The sequence below is a fragment of the Amphiprion ocellaris genome, chromosome 19 (assembly GCF_022539595.1).
Source record: "Amphiprion ocellaris isolate individual 3 ecotype Okinawa chromosome 19, ASM2253959v1, whole genome shotgun sequence".
NCBI classification, from domain to species: Eukaryota; Metazoa; Chordata; class Actinopteri; family Pomacentridae; genus Amphiprion; species Amphiprion ocellaris.
This window is the reverse complement of record NC_072784.1, coordinates 17960839-17974774: the sequence shown is the minus strand read 5'-3', so window position 1 is coordinate 17974774 and position 13936 is coordinate 17960839. Positions and strand designations below refer to the sequence as shown.

The following is a 13936-nucleotide window of genomic DNA, read 5'->3' as shown; positions in this document are numbered from 1 at the left end:
CTATAGAGTTTATGTGGCTGGAAAGACTGCAATGTAGGGAATGGGCTGGGCAAGAAGCACAGTTCTTGCGTCGGAGAACCGTTTCTCGTGTTGGCAGAGAACGTAACGCGTTAACCGCTTTTTCTGAGTTTTCTCTACATTTTTTTCGTGGGTTTTGAATTCTGAAAACTTCTCACTGACTGTTGTGGTCAGTGCAGTATAGTCAAAAGGTTGCTGTTTTTCACGACGAAACTTTCCATAAAAGTGACAACGAGCAAGGTAAGCGACGAAAAATCGACTTCTCTATTTGATGTTTAGAATTTTTCTCAAGTTCGAGTCTATTATAATGTGACAGCAGACCCCAATAATGCCAAGCTAGCTATGCTATCCACAAGGATACGAAAGCACAGTTGCAGCACTGTGGCTACGTTATAAGTTATTCATGCTGAAGACACCTTCGGTGGACATGGTGTTACATAAGTTATTAAAGTGTCGCTATGTTTTTAGTGTATTCAGTTCTGTTTGTATCTCACGAAGCTAGTATTACAACTAGTACTCACAGTCTTGGTTTGCTAAATGTATTTTCTATGAGTGTTATGTTCTACGTCGCTTAGTTTAATAATGGCCTTTGGTAAAGTGCCATAAAAGAAGGTTTTACAGGGAATACTTGTTTAGCACCAATAAAATGTGGGTCATGCTGACTGTATTGTGTTTGCTATCAGTTGTCACGCCCATCTCCATCCTACCTGCAGGCCAACATGTCTCACATCAGTCAATGGGATTCAGTTCCCCCATTACACAAATTAGATTTTAAAAAAAGATTTGTTAATTACTTCACAGAATCTTAATTCAGAGGTGTATGAAAGAGATAGATTTTACAGAAATGCTATATTAAGTGCTGCTAGTTCAACTGTGAAGTCAGGGATGTAGCATATCAGACTACTTACTGGCAGTTGATTTACAGCATGACTCTCAAATGCACATCATAATATGTAGCGTCTATAATGTCTTATATAATAGTGCATTTATTGTCATCTGTGTTTACATAGATCATAAAAAAATGTAAACTTGGCATGGTTTCTTTTTTCTTTGTTTGTTCAAGGAAGTACTTCCTGGAATAGTATATCAATAAGGAATCACATTGTGTTTTACTGTTAGTGCTAAATCATTAACCGGCATTGGACAGTGGACAACCACAGCTTCCTTCCCAGGCAGGTTTAAAAGTGTTGACTTATATTGACCTATGAAATCTGCTTGTACACCATCAGAATGGGTGAAAAAAAAAATTAGAGTAAGATGTGAGGTTAAGGCAGAAGCTTTGCCTGGACACCTGGATCAATATTTGTGAAATGTGAGCATCTTTGAAAGGGTCCTCCTCATCATCAATCATTTACAGTGTGTTTACCAAGACAAAATATGTAAGTAATCTGACTAACAGACAATATGTTCAGAGTTTCTAGTCCTATCAATGTATCAGCTTACAATACAAATTACCTTACGGATGCTTTATTTTCTGACATAAAGTAGTGATTTGTTTAAAATAATCTGAAATCAGTAATAAAACACCCATATGCGTATGTGTATTTATGTACAAATGGGCTTATTGATAATTCTGCAGAATTCTCATAGAAAGTCTCTACCATATGTCAGAGTACTTGGCCCACTTGATTTAAGTGATGAGTTCATATTATGGAGAAATTGCAACATATGGAGAGACACGATAAAGGTAATGGAAAGATTCTATAATGAAAGTCTCCCTTTACTGACCCTTTTGTAATTTCAGATATTTGAATGAATTCTTGTTGTGTTTTACCACTCAGTTGCTCTTTAATGTGATCTTGTCATGGTTTTCAAATGCCCAGAAATTCATGCCATGCATAAGCATATTTTTCATATGTCAGTGAAAGAGGAACATGGGTCATATGAGAACTGCACCAGTGGTGAGACAATTAGTTTTGTGCTTTGCATGGTAAAAAAAAAAAAAAAAAACCTTCCAAAATGATGTCATTGAGAGTAATTGTTTTATCTGTGGCTTTCAAAGGAAGCTGGCATGAATTACATGAAACTTCCCGATAGTAACTATACAGTAAGATGGAACTTTATACTCAGTTACCACTCCATTAAGTATGCCTTTTACAGTCAGTTACAGGAGACTCTTTTACACCTTTGACATTCTAGTTATAAAACACAGGTCTAATCATTCACACTGACAGTGGCTTTATTCCTTACAGGTGTGACAGTGGCGTTCACACCTAAATTGAGTGAGGCTGTTATCAATATTGTGAGTTACATACATGCTCTTTGTGCTCCCAATTTTTCAGAATATCCGGCATGGTGGAAAAAGAAATAAAAATGTAACCTTGCAATGATACTGGCAGTGGATACTGGTAGCCTTTCTATTACTTCCCACTGTCCAAAATGTTATGCAATGATTAAACAAAGGCCTCAATCTGTTATTTAATATAGTAAAGGAGACAACTTTTTGTTGGAGTTTTTGAATGCATTGTTATTGTTAGTACACAGTCTGAAAACCTCCAAGGAACAAGGCAGCCTCTTGCTGATATGATGAGAAGGCTATCAGAGCCTGTCCTGTGGTTGTCTCTGCCAGCAGGTGGTTTACAATTAATGAAAGAATATTGCTCAAATTGCATTGTGCTTCAGAGAGGTAATATGAAGATGTGAAAAGCCAGTTTTTATTATGTCAAAGAGTCTGGTTTTCTGGTTTCAAACCTACCAACTGTAGCTTTTCAAGAGTTGAGAAAAGGATGTAGGCCTTTGTTTGTAGCAAATACCATTTAGGCAAAACCTCGGCCAAAGATCATTAACTCCTATCTGCTAAGGGAGTTGACAGCTGTTCATGTCGGCCTATATTTCTTGGTACCGTGTTTCAGTGAACAGGAAGTGACTGTGCTGAACAGGAGGCCTCCCAGGGACCTGTCATCGTTTTCAGAGAAAACGTGATATTTAGATGTTTCCCTCTGATGAGCATAAGAGTTATTCTGTGAAGATATGTGACATTACTTTTTAAAAATAATTAACAGTATGCATCTTTCCAGAGGCATTCTCTGGGTATCCTGCTTAATTTGTGTTGTTACTTCCATATTTTTTGCGTAGGTTTGAGACAGTGTCTGTCAGGATGGCCCAGTGGAACCAGTTACAGCAGCTGGAGACCAGGTATCTGGAGCAACTGTACCACTTGTACAGTGACAGCTTCCCAATGGAGCTACGGCAGTTCCTTGCCCCCTGGATTGAGAGTCAGGACTGGTAAGAAATAGATGAACTTCCAGGCTCTGTACAGAAATTGCCTTCATTTCCTCCTGTTGGTTAGCACACCCCTTTAAATTGCTTTCATCATCCACTCTCTCCTGATTGGTACTTCCTGATAACTTACCACGTAGAAAGCTGTTATGTTTTAACATTTACTGTGACCTTTTTCTCTTGCTTTCTCCTCATCTCATAACACCATTGCAATGCTCTCTTGAATAATATTTACCACAGTGCTCTTGAACAGTTCAGTGTTGTGTATTGTCACTGAATTCTAAGTTGTTGTTTTTTTTTCATAAAATAAAAGTTGTAGCATTGTCTTTGAAACAGGTGGTATTTTCTGTCCGCTTTTCTTTTTTTGGCAAGTAGTATGAAAGATAAGCTTAAAATATCTGAAAAATTTTTTGTAAAATTTGTTGGAGCATTTGGCTACAAGTGAAAGAACAGTTTTAGGGCACACAGGATCATCTGGCTTCTATAGTTTTCCATCATAATTGTTGCTTTGTGTATTTTGACAGACTTGGAGTTGGTTACAACAAATACACAAAATTATTTTTTCATAACCCTCTCCTTTTGGAGATGGGGGAAAACTTAACTACAAATCATTGTATCCTGATTACTTTGCCTTGTCTTTTACAAGGGCTTACGCTGCCAATAAGGAATCACATGCCACATTGGTTTTCCACAACCTCTTGGGAGAAATAGACCAGCAGTATAGCCGTTTCCTGCAGGAGAACAATGTACTCTACCAGCATAACCTGCGCAGAATCAAACAGCATCTGCAGAGCAAGTACTTGGAGAAGCCAATGGATATTGCCCGCATTGTTGCTCGCTGTTTGTGGGAGGAACAAAGGCTGCTGCAGACTGCCACCTCTGCTACACAGGTAGTCACACAAACCTGTTATTAGTCTTAATAGTGTCACTTGGAAATATCTTCATTACTATGTATGAGTTTGCACAACGGCTCAACATTAGCATATCTTTTATTCTGTCACAGGACGGCCAGGCAGCCCATCCTACTGGGACAGTAGTGACAGAGAAGCAACAGATACTGGAGCACAACCTTCAAGATATCAGGAAGCGGGTGCAGGTTAGTTTCCATCACAGGCACACCAATACATTTTTGGATATACCCCATAAAGATACTGAAAGTTATCTTACCATCATGTGATTAGTCTATCTGAGCATATGCATATATAAATTGTCATCTGTTTTTCTACAGGATATGGAACAGAAGATGAAAATGCTTGAAAACTTGCAAGATGACTTTGACTTCAATTACAAGACTCTGAAAAGTCAAGGAGGTATATTCTAATCATCATCATCTCATTGTATATCACAGTGATAGTAATAGATAAAAATGCTCACCTTAGTGTTCGCTTCAAACAGAGTTGTCCCAGGACCTAAATGGAAATAGCCAGGCTGCTGCCACCAGACAGAAGATGGCTCAACTCGAGCAGATGCTGAGCGCCCTGGACCAGCTCAGAAGGGTAGATATTTCTACTTCACCATGTTGTGAGGAAAAACATACATGATAAAGCACTTGAGTCATAAAAACTTGGCAAGATACCAAGAAGCACATGTAAAACTATAGAATTTACTTAGAAATAAATGGTTAATATAGTTGGTCAAAGACACACCCAGCTTAGGGTTATTGAGTAACACGGGTGTGATAAAGCACCGCCATAGACTTTTCATATCCTGTGATATGTGTGACTGTCATCCATGTTACACACACTTTGGCTCCTAGTTTGACTTGACATAAAATTTTCTCTATTGCTTCACAACATAGAACTGAAACAGGAGTGTTATTGTGAAAAATAATTATGTTAGAAGTTACCTTGCATTTGCAAAACAAGACAAATTATAAAACTATGAAAAATAAGCAATACTATTTAGTACAAAAATACAGTGGTCACTGTATTGCAGACTTTTAAATTGCATTTGGTATCGCAGATTTTTCGCTATGTCACGGGATTTTGCGGTATATAGGTATTTTTATATATTTTTGTAGCAAGCTGCATTGAAGAAGGATGCAGGAGAAAGGATATCTGTCTTTTAATTACTCTGCTCCTGGAACGTAACCCCAGCGATAGATGAGGGACGACCGTAAAGCCAACCATGACACTGACAAGTATAACTTTAAGGTTTAAAATATAACGTGTAGCTCATTTTAAAACCTACAGGTAATTCTAAATATTAATTTAGAGGCATTTTTGAAATCCTTTACAATGAGAGAAAGTTTGTACCCCATAGCTGTTTGTGTCTATACTCAATGTGTGCTGTCCTTCTTATCTTGTAGCAAATTGTGACAGAGATGGGAGGATTGCTGACTGCCATGGATTACGTGCAGAAGAACCTGACAGATGAAGAACTGGCAGACTGGAAGAGAAGACAGCAAATTGCCTGTATTGGAGGTCCCCCAAACATCTGCCTCGATCGCCTCGAGACATGGTAACCAATTTTAAGAATTGAAGGATAGTCATTTTAGGAAGAAGCACATTTCAAACAGTTATTGAAATAGTTTATCAAGTGGAAGACTGTTAATTTCAAAGATTATAAAAGAAAAACTTTTTTTTCTGTCAGTAAAGGCTTTATTTAAACAATTTTTTGGATGCATTTTGCACAAATCACGTAAATGTGGAGTGCTATATTCATTTTCTGAACAAATTATTGTGATCAAATAAAATAAGAGATTTCACTGCAAGCTGTAAAAAGTGCAGTAAAATTATTTTCACGCTCAAATCATCAAAGGTAAAGTTCTGATCACTGTAGCTAGGTATGACTGTCTCCTCTGGCATAAATAGATGATTCTGGCTGACTGACTGTGAACTTTGGTCTCCACTCTGCTCTGCGTATCCTTCTGGGGATCTCCCTCCGTTTAGACAGACATCAAGCACAATGTGCCTGCAGTAGTGTGCTCGACCACTAGTATTATCAAGTCAAAGTGACAACTTGCCTCATCTTTTAAGACGTCAGACTTAAACTACAAATAATTTCCTAATCAGGATCACATCCTTGGCTGAGTCCCAGCTTCAGATTCGTCAGCAGATCAAGAAGCTGGAGGAGCTTCAGCAGAAAGTGTCCTACAAAGGAGACCCCATCATTCAGCACCGGCCTGCCCTGGAGGAGAAGATTGTGGATTTGTTCAGAAACCTCATGAAGAGGTACTTGTTTTGATGAGTGTTTGCTTCATGTTTTACCCAGACAGATTTTGCAGCTGCTAATATGAATAAATTATTGATACTTGGGAACAGCCTATGATGGAAAGAGTCCAAGCTCAGAATTCCATGTATTAATGATATAGAGCTTTCCGTCACATTTTACTCTTATTTACAAAATTTGATGATTTCTCAGTCATTGTTTGCATAAAGCCTGTGAGATACACCTAAATACTATTTGCCTTATACTGTTATGTTTGCTGGAAATCTCTGAAGCTTGATCTATGTTGTATTATAGTGCTTTTGTGGTGGAAAGACAGCCTTGTATGCCCATGCATCCAGACAGACCTCTGGTCATCAAAACAGGAGTGCAGTTCACAAATAAAGTCAGGTAAGATTCAGGCTTACAATTCAAAAGTATCAGAAACAACATGTGTCCCTTGTGGCAGAAACAGCCACAGTTACATTATTTTATATACTAATGCATTTTCTCTGTCTTGTCTCTTTCTGTCTAAATTTTCAAGGCTACTGGTAAAGTTTCCTGAACTCAATTACCAGCTGAAAATTAAAGTTTGCATTGACAAGTAAGTTTTTAAACTAGTTCCAACATTTATTAAGTTTTGATCAGGAAGACTGCGAGACATTACAGAACAGTGGAAATGATTGCTTTATTAATTTGAACTGTTTATTTTTCAGGGAATCTGGGGATGTGGCTGCAATTCGAGGGTAAGACTTTAAGAATACTCTTCTAAGCCTAAGCATTTCATGCACATAATTGTAGAGAGGAGTCTTATTTCCTGCTGTACCATGATTTTTCTTAGGTCCCGAAAGTTCAACATCCTCGGTACCAACACAAAAGTTATGAACATGGAGGAATCCAACAATGGCAGCCTGTCAGCAGAGTTCAAACACTTGGTGAGTAATAGAGGACAGCTCGTTCTGCTTGAAGGTGATAAGGTTTCGTGATAAAGCCCTGCTGTGGAGCACTGATTTCCTGTTTGTTGCAGACCCTGCGAGAACAGAGATGTGGTAACGGTGGCCGGACCAATAGCGATGTAAGTTCTATTTCTCATAGTTGCTACGATAGTGTAATGGTTGTTATTGCAACTGTATTTAGCATCTAAAATCATAGGTTTTGGTTTAATTCTGTTATTTTACTTCTTATACACATAGATTGTTTTATGCAGAGGTTTGAATAATCTCTTGTCTCTAGGCCTCTTTGATTGTGACCGAGGAACTCCATCTTATCACTTTCGAGACAGAAGTGTATCACCAAGGCCTGAAGATAGATCTGGAGGTGAGTAGACATTTCTCCTTTCTCAGTTTAACATTGGCACAACACCAACACTAGAAGTCAATAAACTTGAAGCATCTCCAAAGCAAATTTCAGTTGTATTCTTTGACACCCATTGTAAAGTTCATCACCAAACAGATGAGTCATTTGCAAAGTCTCCCGCCTGCGGAGACTGTCACCACCTCAGCTTCTAAATGTTCTCCTTCAGAATGTTTCTGAAAGATAAACTCTCTTCCACCAACCTAGTTTTTGACCTGACCACAGTTACCCCATTGAGTGCAGGGCCACAGGAACTGAATATTTAGTCTGAAGCAACATTTGATTTTCTTACCGCTTTCTCCTGTCTGTCATGGTTAAGAAACATCTTTGCTTGAATATACAGAGACTCTGGTATCTAAATGTTAAGTTTAAATTGACTGTCAAGCCTAATGTATTATTTATTCCTTCCAACATGTAATGAATTGCAGAATTATATCCTCAGGTGTTGGCTAAACATCCACAGTGTGTGTAACACAATGAGATAAATTAGATTGCATTATTAGTGAAAAGAAGCAATGTTGCTACTATTTATTGCCTTACTTGAATTAAGGTACTAAACAAGAACTAAGACTCTGTGCTTTTGGCCACAACCGAGTCGTTGGTACCTGGTCTTCACATAATGAATGTGAAATCTCATTATTATAGTGTTAGCATTTAATTTCAGTGCAGTATGTTATTATCATACCATTCTTTTGTGAGTGATCTGCCATATTTGCATATCCAACCCTTATCTCAGGGTACACCAGTATATGTTTCAAGGTGTAAGAGCAGTTTTAATGAGAGGACATCCTGAAGAATTCCTGTGACGAGACAATGTACTGAAATAGAAATGGGCACATTTTCACATCAGTGTGTAGGGTGTAGGGCAAATGTCAGCAATGAATAGCAATGTTCTAAAAGTGAAGACAAAATAAACACACTAAGATTCATTTTCTTCTGTGCTTGCAGACTCATTCCCTGCCTGTGGTAGTCATTTCAAACATTTGCCAGATGCCCAATGCCTGGGCCTCCATCCTGTGGTACAACATGCTCACTAATCACCCGAAGGTAAGGCAGCACCCTCTGGTGGAAAGGGGCTGAACTCTGCAAGAGGACAATGTGGTCACAATCGAGTTGAAGATCAGAGTTTATGTTTTCAAACCATGTTGCTCTGGGTTTCTTTGCGCAGAATGTGAACTTCTTCACAAAGCCTCCAGTTGGGACATGGGACCAAGTGGCCGAGGTGTTAAGCTGGCAATTCTCATCCACTACCAAGAGAGGCCTGACCATTGAACAGCTCACCACACTGGCTGAGAAACTACTAGGTGAAATGACAAGCCCTGAAAACCTCTAAATCTTTCAATTTTGCATTGTTCTGTACGCTAATATGTGATGTTATTTTGTCATTGCCCACATAGGGCCTTGTGTCAACTACTCTGGATGTCAGATCACCTGGGCCAAATTCTGCAAGGTAATTCACCCGACGGTCACAATTTGTTTACTCTGCCTTCTTGATCATGTATTTCTTTGTGTGAGTTACATTTTACCCTCCTCCTCACAGGAAAACATGGCTGGCAAAGGCTTCTCCTTCTGGGTGTGGCTGGACAACATTATTGACCTGGTGAAGAAGTATATCCTCGCCCTGTGGAATGAAGGGTGAGAGGTCGTCCTTTGTTTACAGTCAAATCACTGAGCAGGCATTGGAATTCCCTGTTACCTTCCTTTCATAGTGTTGAAGGTGTTTTTCACATGCAGTAGTCAACAGTTTTAAAATAAACTCACTATTTTAAAAATAAACATGTATTTAATTGACTTCCGTTGCTTGTCTACAGGTACATCATGGGTTTTATCAGTAAGGAGAGGGAGAGGGCCATTCTGAGTCCAAAACCTCCTGGCACTTTCCTGCTGCGCTTCAGTGAAAGCAGCAAGGAGGGCGGCATCACATTTACTTGGGTAGAGAAGGACATCAGTGGTGAGTACTTTGGAGCTTATTTAGTCTTATAATACTTTCAGGATTTGGTACTTTTGTTGTGACACTGAGCTTTCGTGTGTGTTTACAGGAAAGACCCAGATCCAGTCAGTGGAGCCATACACCAAGCAGCAGCTCAACAGCATGTCTTTCGCTGATATCATTATGGGCTACAAGATTATGGACGCCACCAACATCCTGGTTTCACCTCTCGTTTACCTCTATCCTGAAATCCCCAAAGAGGAAGCTTTTGGAAAATACTGCAGGCCAGAAGCAGCTCCTGAACCTGAGATGGGAGGAGACTCAACAAGCAGTAAGTCACTGCCTTGCTCTTTATGGTGTCCATGCAATTTAAAAGAAAGTTGTGATGCTGTATGTTCCTTATCATATTACCATTGCTACTTTCTATTGTGCTCAGTATTTTTTTGGTAACATTTTTTTTCCCTTACAGTTACCCAGCCATACTTAAAGACGAAGTTTATCTGCGTCACCCCGTAAGTATCCATCGCTCTCCTTTATTTTTAAGAAATAATATTTAGAGGATGATCGCATGCCACCCAGTAGCCTCCACTGAAGTTAGCCCTTATTACTGGTTGATGTTTTCTTTTTATAAAGACTGAATGTTCCCGCTGAAGATGCACACCTCAGACTTTTTCTTACACGTGGGTAGTCTTGTCAGATAGAAGAGAGAGAACAAAATGTTTTCGCTCTCAATGTAAGTCAGCAATGGGATTGGAGGGACCATTGCAATATTTACACCAAGTATTGTGAACCCAGATATTTGCAGATTCTGTATAGAGTGAGTTTAGACAGACTGTTGTTCACATGGGCCACTGGCTGTGTCTTCATTCAACATTTGTGAATCAAATTATTTTCATTGCTAAATATAGGAATTGCCCCCTTAACACCTGCATTTCTATAGGTGATTGTATGTCTGACCACTGACACATGTTAAGTAGTGTATTCTGGCTGTAATCAGAACAAAATTTGTTGTTCATGTGTACACAAGCACAATCTGAACTGTGTCCGATCAGCAACTTAACCTCTGAAAATTTACCTTTATCCATCAGCAGAGAAAAATCTATAGTATTTCAATGCTAGAATACTGGATACTCATAACTAATATTTATTTTAAAATGCCGAATTTGCACTGGATATACGAGATGAGCTAAAAGATACATTAGAAGTGCAGAGGAGTGGAATATTCACTGCAGGTGAGTGTGACAGCATGAGGTCGACTGACATCAGGAGAGTGTATAAACAGGCCATCAGCCATGTTTACTTTGGTTGGTAGTGGGTTTGATGGCGTGCTGGTGGCTTGTGAGGTTTGCTCAGCGAGATCCTGACCTGTCTCCGTAGGTGTCCCTCCGTGTTCATGGACTTGCCGGACAGTGAGCTGCTTGGGAACGGATTCCCAGGGTAGGCCGCTCGGGGGGAGGTGGCATGTAGGGCTGTGTGTGCATCTTGTCACTTTGTCTGTGTGTTGGATGAGTGGGTTTGATGGATATTGATGCAGTAAACCCACCCACAATTATTCCTATTTTTGTGTCCAAGTCACAGTTGCTTTGAAGAGCATCTCTGCCATTCATCAGTTTTTCCTTTTGCCCAGGTCATGCTCTTGTTTCCCAGACACTTTTGTCATAATCCCTCATTCAGATTCATATGTAATGGTTCAATTGTCCAAAATATTTTGCTGGAATTATTTTGGGAGACTCAATAACACTTAAATAGTTAAATTTCGATTTATAATTCAATGAGAAAATAGAGAAGGCAATAGCCATGTCAGTTTGGCAGAAGATGGGAACCAAAAAAAGGAAACTTTGTTAACCCTGAAGAAAAGGCTGAGTAATGGCCTGTTCGATCCAATTAATCCACTATGCTAACCAACTGTTGTAACATTGACTGGAGTGTAGCTGTCATTAACATTCATTCTTTGTGCCCATTGTGTCATTGTGCGTAGCACTGCCTAAGATTAAAGCACAACACAGCAGATCACACCCTAACCATCTTCTCAGTCTGTCCTCATTTAATTGGTAATGTGTTACGGTGTTTAAATTGAAAGCCTCTTTTAAATTTTCTGTATTTTACCACAGAACCATTCCATCTTTCATCTGCTGCGACCATGACTTTACATACTGACGCAAATGCTGAAATACGACTTTATAATTCATTAACCACCGCTATGTTCAATTCAGCCAAATTGCAACTTGTGGTTGCCCTGTCAGTGTCATGAAGACAAATACTGTCATGCCAAGTTAGAAGATGGCTATTAGCGTATCACTTGTGGTATTGTAGGCTAACAAAGATGTCACTGTACTTACACTGGAAAAAAATCTTTACTCGCATATCGCGGGAAATGTTTGTTCGGTCATCAGTGGGCATTTTGCTTTTTAATATAATACGTCTTGTCCTCTTTTTTTTTGTTTGTTTGTTTGTTTTCACAGCACAAACTCTGGAAACACCAGTGACCTGTTCCCCATGTCGCCTCGCACCCTTGACTCCCTGATGCACAATGAAGCTGAAGCTAATCAAGGACATTTGGGTAAGTCACTTACACATAGTGCATATACTGACATAGATTTGCACTGGAGAAGAAATTAATTTACATAATGAATCCTCAGGTTTGCATTTCCTAGCCTTTGCCACCACAAGTACATCCCGAACTCCCGCCCCTAATTTGAGACGTGTCTTTAAAACCATGTGGTCAATCCCATGCCTTCTGAAGAAGCCTAATCCTTAAGCACAGACAAATATTACAAAGCTTGACCTAATATTGATTGATTGCTTTTTTGTTGTGTTTTTTTCACAGAGTCACTTACTTTGGATATGGATGTAGCATCACCAATGTGAAAATAATTACCAAGTTCTTCATCTTCTTTCTGTCTTTGTTGGGATTTGTTACTATGTTGTAATAGAGGATCTAATGAGGATTTATTTCTTCCTCTGTTCACACAATCTGCCTGTACAGTTTGTTCCTTGTTCCAATGTAAAAATGACTTAATTTCACTATAGCAAAGATGAGAGATTTTGAAGGATGTTCTTTTACAAAAGAATTGTCACATATTTAGGTTTTCACTGTCCTTATGTAGTCTGTTGTGAAGAACTGTTGATGTATACTGACCAGTTGTATTTTAGGCAACATCCTGCTTTCACTTCTTCATAGATATTTCAAGTTCCTTATAACATTTAAGTCTAAGGAATTGTATTTTTGAGAGCACTGTATTTTTGTGTTATTGACTTTTTAAAGTAATAAATGTATGTGTTCTTTTTTTTAAATGAGAAATGGAATGAGAACAATTGTATAAGCTATGCTGCTTTGGAATTGTACTTTGGCATGTTTGTGATGCTTCTTTTTCAGAGTGTCCCTGCCAAATGTAATGTCACAGTTGCCCCACTTTATTTTGGTTAAATTTCTTTACGGTTTTTACCAAAAAAATGTAAAACTTCCTGCAGTTCCCAGAGCCATTTGAAGTGTTATAATGCTGAAGAGACAAGTAATTTCTGACACTTCTGAGTTTATTTTCCTGTAAGCTTCTCGTGTTGTGAGAAATTATGTAATTGTAATTGTAAATGCGGTGCAGTTTTTTTCTCTTTCTTCCACTTCAATACTGTATTTTGTGATCATGTGTGTTTGGCTTGTTTTAGAAATTTGCAGTTTAAATATTTACGTTGTGCTTGATTTCACCTGATGTGATCAGATGTGTAATGGAAGTCATTTTCTGAATGATTTATTATAGATAATGTAGATTATAGATGTGCACACAGTAAGGCGCGTAGCAGCTGACTTTAACCTTTCATACACTTGAGTAAACCCTCTCAATTTGAATACAGTGCAAGCCTCACAGCTCTTTGTCATATCATACCAAATGAGAGGATCATATAGGTGTTGGCATTTTGGTGGAACAGGGAGCTTAAATTCAAAAAATACTCCAAGCAAATGATATAGTGCTTGAAATGTAAATAAACTATTTTAATTAATCACTTCCCAGCCAGTCGTGGTAGCATTTACTGTGTTTCAAACTGGAATGCTGGAAAAACAATCTGCATTTGTCCAGAAATGAGTGACTCAAACTACCTGCTGTCTATATTTGCTTTAAACTGCGTGAGAAGCTTCTCCTTAAACAGCAGGACAAATGTTGATAAATCTGAACGGTCTAATGGTGATTTGAGACAGCAATATTTTTTTTGTTTGTTTGTGGCGATGTCTGTGTTATTATGACATTCATTCATTCATTCTTCCATGTTGCACTA

General features: G+C 38.7%; 1 protein-coding gene across 2 annotated transcripts; it reads left to right on the top strand.

The window, feature by feature from the left end:
- Positions 1-31: 31 nt before the first annotated feature.
- Positions 32-13673, top strand: stat3 (signal transducer and activator of transcription 3 (acute-phase response factor)). Of its 2 annotated transcripts, XM_023282055.3 has the most exons (24): positions 32-258; positions 3094-3243; positions 3884-4127; positions 4241-4333; positions 4466-4547; positions 4633-4733; positions 5546-5697; positions 6252-6410; positions 6703-6795; positions 6929-6988; positions 7101-7130; positions 7226-7319; positions 7412-7459; positions 7618-7701; positions 8686-8784; positions 8906-9041; positions 9135-9187; positions 9278-9372; positions 9549-9688; positions 9777-9998; positions 10137-10179; positions 11045-11104; positions 12130-12227; positions 12495-13673. In XM_023282055.3, the coding sequence occupies exons 2-24, from the start codon at positions 3116-3118 to the stop codon at positions 12533-12535; spliced, it is 2355 nt and encodes a 784-aa protein (XP_023137823.1). In that variant the 5' UTR covers positions 32-258; positions 3094-3115; the 3' UTR covers positions 12536-13673. The 2 variants fall into 2 exon arrangements, with proteins under 2 accessions (XP_023137823.1, XP_023137824.1); XM_023282056.3 differs by lacking the exon at positions 11045-11104.
- The last annotated feature ends 263 nt before the right edge of the window (positions 13674-13936 follow it).

What these genes read in the sequence shown, in the direction of transcription:
- stat3 (XM_023282055.3), top strand. Translation starts at nt 3,116, where the DNA reads ATGGCCCAGTGGAACCAGTTACAGCAGCTGGAGACCAGGTATCTGGAG. An exon ending in CTGCCACCTCTGCTACACAG is followed by an intron (nt 4,128 to 4,240) that starts GTAGTCACACAA and finishes ATTCTGTCACAG; the next exon opens with GACGGCCAGGCAGCCCATCC. An exon ending in ATATCAGGAAGCGGGTGCAG is followed by an intron (nt 4,334 to 4,465) that starts GTTAGTTTCCAT and finishes GTTTTTCTACAG; the next exon opens with GATATGGAACAGAAGATGAA.